The 8467-nt window shown below is 41.3% G+C and overlaps 1 protein-coding gene across 6 annotated transcripts in view; it reads left to right on the top strand.

Moving 5' to 3' along the window:
* The window catches only part of SASH1 (SAM and SH3 domain containing 1), a 190668-nt gene extending 187577 nt beyond the window's left edge, over positions 1-3091 (top strand). For all 6 annotated transcript variants that reach the window (XM_033143957.1, XM_033143958.1, XM_033143956.1 and 3 more), the window contains 2 exons: positions 707-838; positions 2542-3091. In XM_033143957.1, coding sequence (XP_032999848.1) covers positions 707-838; positions 2542-2802 — 393 coding nt within the window. In that variant the 3' untranslated portion in view covers positions 2803-3091. The remainder of the gene's footprint in view (positions 1-706; positions 839-2541) is intronic.
* Positions 3092-8467: the final 5376 nt, after the last annotated feature.

Here is an 8467-nt window from a genome sequence, read left to right on the forward strand (position 1 = left end):
CAACCTCCTCTGTACAAATTACCGTATCTTTGCTCCATAAGACGCACCTAGTTTTTAGAGGAGGAAAGGGGGAAAGCCCTGCTTTTTTGAGGATCAGCTGAAAGTGGTGCAGCTTTTTTTGCAAAGGGGGAAAGCCCCGTTTTTATGGGGTCCAACTCACAGTTCTGCAGCTTCTAGTCCTACAGCCATTGTTTCCAGACAGATAATCTAATTAGCCAGTCATATGTCACTGGGGAAACAAACAGCCTCCCTCTGCATTCAACAACGGAGGCCTGGGCAAGGGGGCGGGGCTGGAAAGGGAGCCTTATCTCTCTCCTGATCACTTGCTGAACAGCTGTTCAGCGGCTTCCTTTCAACACCCCCTTCTCTCTTTGTAAAAAAAAGAGCATGATCTGCTTTTGGCCCCTGGGCAATTGCGTCCAGGGACCATGCATTCGCTCCATAAGGCGCACAGACATTTCCCCTTACTTTTTAGGAGGAAAAAAGGGCACTTATGGGGCGAAAAATACGGTATTGAAGTAAATGAACCAATTTCACAAAGGTAATTTTCTGTGAAACTGAAGAAAGAACACACTTAAACCTACTGTAGTTTCTTAATGCAAAGGGGCCAACCATTTTGTTATTATTATGTGAAGAGACACATTGATTAACTTGACGATCTCTCCCCCCCCCCCCCCCCCGCTTTATCACTCATCTCTGGCTGCAGCATGGCCGCTGTGGGATTCCTGAACTTTTGGTACAAAGGTACTCTGAAGACTTAGAGCACGCTGAAAAGGATGTTGCTACAAACCTGGACCAGATTCGGGTGAAGCAGCTGAGGAAGCAACACCGCATGGCGGTAAGTCTACATTCAGTGCTCAAGTTCCAGGGAATGGGAAAAGAAAGCTAAACAACATGGAGTTCTGGGGCTTTAGCACGTCTGATTGCAGGTTGGGGAAACTATTTGTGAATGATCTCCATTTTAAAAGAAAAACAAATTAAGATTCTAGCCTTGGCTTCTTAAAGTTATTCATATGCAAATAATTTTTGATGCTTTTGATGCCAATAAGAAAGTGATTATATGAGTAACACCACAAGCAATGGCCATGAAATATGGAAACCCAGAGGAGCATTCAAGTTAAACAGTGTACGTTATAGTTGCTGCTGCCGCCAATGAAGCTGAATTCGTGAACTTGCATGATTTTGATTGAGGAAATCAATACTGAGGTAGCAACAGAAAAGAAATTGGGGGGTGGGGAGGAAAGGAAATGTGTATTTTGAGTAGGCCTGGGCGATGTATCACTACAGGTATGAGGGCCAGAGTGCAATGGCTCCTTCACCTGGTGGTATATCGCAGATAAAACAGCAGCCGCTCTGGCTCCAGCAGGTGGCATATTTAGACTGGTCCACTGAGGGGACGCAGCTGTCCATCCTCAGTGGAGCAGTTTAATGAAGCCCCCAGTCTGTGGGAGGAGGCTTGATCCACTGCTTCGCAGCCGCACACTCCTCAGTGGAGCAGTCTAAAGAACCCCCACACGGGCAGGCCACCTCTTCAGGAGAAAAAGTAGCCCACCTCTGCCAGGCAGAGGCAGCCCTGCAAACAGAGCCTAACAGGCTCCATGCACTTGGCTCTCTCTGCCTTTGCTGGGGGAGGGCGGACGGGCTGCATCTTTCCTCCTGGGTGGTCAGTCACCCTGGGAGTAAAGATGCAGCACGCCCACTCGGGCAAAGGAAGCCATGCGCCTTTGAGGGAGCTGCCACACACACACACACACCCCGCTGACCTCAGTAGCTTGTTCTCTCCACACCCAGTGGGAGGAACAAACTGCATTAGCCCCGTGAGGCACTGAGTGAAACCACCTCATCTCCCTTGGTTGCAATTTCAGCCCAGCTGCCACGCAGCTTGTTCCTCCCTCCATTTCACCATTGTGGTATATCATCGGATCACAAAGTTTGGCTGGTGATACATCGCAATGTTGGAAAGCTGACATTGCACAGCCCCAATTTTGAGGTGACTAGGCAACATAGTATCTAGTAATGGTAAAGGTAAAGGTACCCCTGACTGTTAGGTCCAGTCGCGGACGACTCTGGGGTTGCGTGCTGCTCTCGCTCTATAGGCAGAGGGAGCCGGCGTTTGTCCACATACAGCTTCCGGGTCATGTGGCCAGCATGACTAAGCTGCTTCTGGCTCATGGAAACACAGTTTACCTTCCTGCCAGAGTGGTACCTATTTATCTACTTGCATTTTGATGTGCTTTCGAACTGCTAGGTGGGCAGGAGCTGGGACCGAGCAATGGAGCTCACCCCGTCACGGGGATTCGTGCTGCGACCTTCCAATCTGCAATCCCTAGGCTCTGTGGTTTAGACCACAGCGCCACCCACATCCCTATAGTAAATGGTACTGCTAAGCTAATAAATGAGCAAGACTCATAAAAAGGACTGCTTAGAAATGCCCAGATATCTGCTTCACAATATAGCATTACAGAGACTTCTTGGGAGTAAGCCCCATGTTATCTTTTTTTTTTAAGCCAGATGATTATATTGCGTTTTCTCTTGCTACAGATTCCAAGTGGAGGCCTCACTGAAATCTGTCGAAAACCTGTGTCCCCTGGCCATATCACTTCCATAGCCGACTGGCTGGTTTCTATTGGCCTTCCGATGTACTCAAGCTCCTTCATGGCTGCAGGAATCAATGACCTAAGCGCAGTGCCTTCTCTGTCAAAAACATCACTTCATGAGGCTGGCATCACAGAGGAGAGGCACATAAGCAAGCTTTTGGCGGCAGCAAGACTACTCAGTACCCTCAACCCAGAGACAATATAACACACTCTGAAATGTAGCATCTGCCAGTTGGAAAAGCCAGAGTTTCCTACCGTGTCAATTTCATCTTTCATTTCTCCAGAAAGGTCTTTGGGAAGAAGTTGAGGCTGTTGTGTTTCTCTGTCAATAATTCACAAAGGAGAATTATAAGAAGTTGTTTTGAGAGGGAAATGGTGCTTTCCGATTACCCCTTAAAGAAAAGGCACAAGAAGTTATGTTAGTTTCTTAAAGACTGTGAGGCTGGCTTCGACCCATTTAAGAATATACATGTCTATTACAAAAAAGGGAACTTTCTATTTGCTAGAATATAGTTTTAAAAACTCTACATCAACTTTTAAGCCCCAGGAACTTGGAGGAGTAGAGTTAGGTCTCTGTACTTTGGGGCTGCTCATTTGGGGCAGCTCATTGATAAGTCATGGATCTACAGTCCTAAGCAAACATAAACACCACAGGGGGTGTTTTTACAAGTAAAAATCTTAAACATTACATCTCTTCATAGTAGTTTATGTTTATCCTTTTCATTCCACCAATTAGTTTTACAGAAATAAATAAATCTCCTCCTTCCTGTGTTTGGTGGATTTTATTCAGGTTTCTGAGCCTCTAGGTAGGCCAAAGATCCTCAATGGATTTAGTTTTATTGTGGATCTCCTTTTATGCCAGTGCAATTTCCAAGAACGACTCAGAAAATTCCTTATTTGTATAGAATTAAAGTCATTTTTATAACTGCTTCTTTAGCACTCAGCTTTTTATTTGCCTTAAAATGCTTTTGAGCAGTTCACTTACAGCATTCGTGTTTCAGAGGCATTTCATTGTTGTCACTATTATTTGGCACCTGACAGGTATGTGTCTTATAGCTGTTATTGTAGATTGTAACATCTGTTTCGTAAAGTTTTCTTTTTGAAGTCAGATTTTGGTTCTCAGGCTAACAACTTGTTTATGGCAGTTCATATGCTGGTATTACTAAAAGGCTAAAAGATATTTTGCCTTGTGTATGTACATATATAATTATAAAAATGGTTTTTCATGTTACTTGCAATTTGGTGTACTGTATTATATTGTCAGTTGAAATGCTGCAGCTTTGACTTGGTATCCTGACCATATCAATGGAAAACATTGGTCTCTGAAAAACAAAAGGTTACCCAGGGAAGTAAATTAACTGATAAGAAAATTGTGTATCTCACACAGTACCAGAACAAGAATCACATTCCATTGTATTGATGGGGAAAACAAACAAACTTCAAGCTGTCAATCTTGCAAAAAGTCAATATAATACCTCTATTATTGGGTGTTAAAATGACAATTAGAATAAAAGCCATCTGGTTGGCACTGTGAGAACAGGCTGCTAAACTAGATGAGCCTTTAGTCTGATCCAGCAGGGCTCTACTTAGGTTCACCTGGGATGCTGAAACAGCTTCTTCTTTCTTCACCATGTTCTTGTTTTCTAAAACTATTAAACAATGCAGTGTAGAATTTCTTACTCCCTTCTGTGAATATAGATGAAGTTTATTTTTTTACATGGCCAGACATTTTGTATACCAAATAAGCTCAGCTCGAGTTCTAACGTATCTAGATTATTCTTTAGTGTCCATTAACAAGCTAAAATTGTAGAGGCTTTTCAGGATAAATAACAGTAAGTAAACTGGAAGATGTAATGAGCTCAGCATGGAATTGGAAACTCAGATCTGGTTCAAAGCTGCTTTGTAATTTTACGCAAGTCTCGTCACCTCTCGTAACTCACTTGCTTTGTCCTGCATATGAAAAGAAAGTAGTTTATACAACTTCTTAAAGCACATTCAACCTTAAGAGGAAAGTTGGGTCACAAAGGCACACAGCCTTCCCTGAAAGTGTTTTTGACTTGATGTGCTTTTTAACTTTTTGCAGTATTTTTTTAAAGCTAAAAGCAAAACATTACAAAGTAATTTAAACTGAGGTGTTCAAAACTGCTCTGGATTTTCTTTCCTTTGATGAGACATAAGGAAGAGAGATGCTTTAACAGGATGGCTGTAGAGAATGTGAGACAGTTGAATGTGGGTTTGGGGCTGGGGCTGAGGGAGGTTAGTAAGTAAACCCTTTTAACAAATTGACAAAAGCAGTTGTTAAGGCTTTAATCCTAAATAAACTTGTTTAAAAGTGCATCCATTAAAGCACATGGAACAAGCTTCCAAAAGTGTTGGAAGTGCACAAAAAGTTTCATTTTCTGAAAAGGTTTTCACTCTGGGCCTAATACCATGGGTCTGAAAGATACCAGCATAAGTTAGCTTCCACATGATGAGCACAAGCCAGTTGAAACTACTAGAGCATTAAAGCAATGAAAAGGGACTTCAGGGTGCTTCAATTTAACCGAATCATGTCCAGTATTTAAGCTTAGTATGCTGGGCTATGTAATATGGATACAACTGTCCTCCCTCCAATCATGTTAATATGGACAATGTAGCTAAAAAGTACCGTAAATACTTTCAATATCCATACACAGACAATGATGCGTTGCTTTCAGGTCCACTTTCCATTTAAGTAGATTTACAGACTAAACCTGTGGATGTTAAAATAACCATAATACATTTTGAAGCAAAAGGACTACTTTTGCAATAGACTAATATGACCCTTCCTATCAGCATAGATATAAATACAGTGATACCTCGGGTTAAGTACTTAATTCGTTCCGGAGGTCCGTTCTTAACCTGAAGCGTACTTAACCTGAAGCACTACTTTAGCTAAAGGGACCTCCTGCTGCAGCTGCGCCACCAGAGCACGATTTCTGTTCTTAAGCGGAGTTCTTAACCTGAAGCGTACTTAACCCGAGGTACCACGGTATGGGCAAAACAGATCACCTGGTGTGTGGGAAGTGAGGATTGCTTCATATAAAGAGAATTTAACATATTATTCCTCCCTCACTATTACTGTCCCCCCAAATTATGCTATCTCCAGAAAAGTGCCTTGCACCTGCAAACTGTCTGTAGTGGCAAGCAATTGTGCACATTAAGCAGTCACTAAAATAAGTCATTTTTCACATTACATGTCACTTGATTCACGTGGACCAAGTTAAAAGTAGAAACATTCCTTGGTGGCAACATGTATTGTCTGTCTCCAAGACTGTCATGTGCAATGCTAATTCCCAGGAGACCATTTTTGGTAGGAGCGCGCTTTACAGTAATCTTTTCACGCAGTAAAAAACATAACATAGCAAGTGGCTGCTATGATTTCTGACTGTCAAGGACCTTAGGACTCCCAAAATGTAACGCTTCCACCAAATCTGTTTGGCGTATTCTGATGTGCACACACAGCTGCCACACTTGGAAACAGTGTTCCATTTATTAAATGGAGAAAGTAGATCATGGACATTCTTTTACATTTACTAATGTGTTACTGGGATTGAAGTTAATGAAGCAATGCACAAAGTACATCAGAGCACATGTGGTACACTGAATTTGGGTCATATGGTTGCAAATACATGTGGTATGGCCAACAGGATTTTCATTTAGGTGTTAGGTTGTGTTTTAAAACAAATATTTTAAAAATGAGTACCTTGCAATATTTATCCTTCTGAATCAGGGGCACGTATGTGAGATGTGGCCTGCATCAGGTTTCTATCTCCTCCACAGTTCCTCTGCACCCTCAACAGCAAGCTTCTGGTGGAGACTTTCCCTGCTGGAGCCTGTGAAAGGAAAGCATAGCCCTGACAATCGTGTGAACAGAGGTATTAGTTGCATGGGAAAATGTGGGTGGGTTAGTGTGAATGGGGTGTCACCCTTCCATAGGCCCATATGCAACCCCTGACCTCTGTCCCCTGACAGAATGCAGCCCTCACCTCAACTTAAGTTTTTTCTCCTTTTCTAGATACACCCTCATAAAAGGCAATTGCTTTTTAAAAGAACAAATTGAGTGAAGGAAAGAAACCAACAATTTTTATTTTAAACAACAAAAGCAATCTAAATTTGTTAGGCTACAGAAGCTGCCTTACTGGTTCAAACTTGAATGAAAGGAAAGGGGGGGAAATCAGAGTTCACTCTTATCGAAAGTGTTGTATGCATTAATATCCCTAAGCCTACATTGGGAATGATACAATGATGATTGCTTAAACTGAATGACAAAGGGGTAGAACTTCTATGCCTGTTTACAAATCCAGTGCCAATTTTCCAAATATATACATTGCTTTTAAATATTTTTACAATTTGTTCATCCTTGAGTTAGACTTTTGCTTACAGGTTTTAGTTTATTGTTGATTTAGCAGTTGACCATTTCAACAGTATATATATTGATTCTGGAAAAGCCCTAAAAAGTTAGGTATCTCTTAAACATTATGCACAGTAATGAACTCACTATAAACAATAGCATGTTATTTACCACCATCTCCTTACATGCAGGGTTCCAAGTAAATGTTGGATTGGAGACTGTCAAAATACACAAAGCCAGAAGCATGTGCCAATTCAATTCAATTCATCTCTAGATATACTGGGCCACTTAAGTCTCCATGGCATACTGTTTTAGTTGGCATCAAATCATAACGTTAGGAAGGTAAGGCCTGATGGTCCTAACACTTGTAATTGTAAACCTGGCTTTGGTGTAAGTGGAAACTCTGGAAATAAGATCTAGAGCACAAATCCTTATTAACCCTTTTCACACAGATCTTAAGTGCAGCAATAAAGGTCAATTCACCAAGTCATGGCTGTACATCTGTATTGTATTATTTTTAGTCTAAATGCATTGACTCCAAGCTAACTTTTACTCATACTCAAGACCTCTCTTTGGAAAATGAAAACTTTAAACAAGTTATGTAACAACTAACAAATGTTGCACTTTCTGTATATGAATCAATATTTAAATAACTTATTTTTCTCCATTTGCTGTTCTTAAATAATGTAAGTAGCTGTAATATACCAGTACCAATAAGTCTTTGCAGTTTGCTTCAACCTGAAAAAGCTGTGTATAATAAAAAATGAGAGAAAATGAGGGGGGGGGGAATCTTACAAATTTGTAAATATTACTGTGCTCTGTTACATTTAGCAAAAAGAGGAAACAAAAGGAATTTTCTGTGTATGAAAACTTCTCTATAATTATGACTTATTGTTCATAGGAAAATAAATGAATTCTCTCAAGCTCATGTATCTTCTTTGTTAGTGTTAGTAATTTTTATTATAAAAGCTGAATTAGGGTCGGTAAGGTACAAAGTTGCTTGGGGAAAAGGGTAGGGAAGCTGTTTCAACCCAAGGATCACATGACTTCCTAACAAACCATCGGGGGAGCACGCTAGTGTTAGTTCCAGAAGGAAAAAGTGGGTGGAGCAACAGATGTTAATTTACTCACTCATTCCTCTCTGTCCACTATTCAGACAACAAAGAGGAATAGGAGAGTACAAAGCAGCTCCAAGCAAGGGGAGTGGCCTTGGGAGATTTTCATGGACAGGTAAAGAGGAATGGAGGGCTTCGTTGAGTTTTGGGGGCCAGAGTTTTCCTATCCCCACAATAGAGTTTAGCGGGGAGCGGGGAGCATTGCTGAATCTGCAGAGGCTGAACATGAGCAGAGAAGTCATGAATATCAGCTGTTGATTCTTTACTGATCTCCAATGTTCCTTCTGTGGCTTTGGAAATGTCTCCTAACTGGCATTCATGGATTTACATGTTACTTGAGTTTATTTCTTTCCGTTTAGGTTGTCCATTGACCACAGTTCTCT

The sequence above is a fragment of the Lacerta agilis genome, chromosome 3 (genome assembly GCF_009819535.1).
Source record: "Lacerta agilis isolate rLacAgi1 chromosome 3, rLacAgi1.pri, whole genome shotgun sequence".
NCBI classification, from domain to species: Eukaryota; Metazoa; Chordata; class Lepidosauria; order Squamata; family Lacertidae; genus Lacerta; species Lacerta agilis.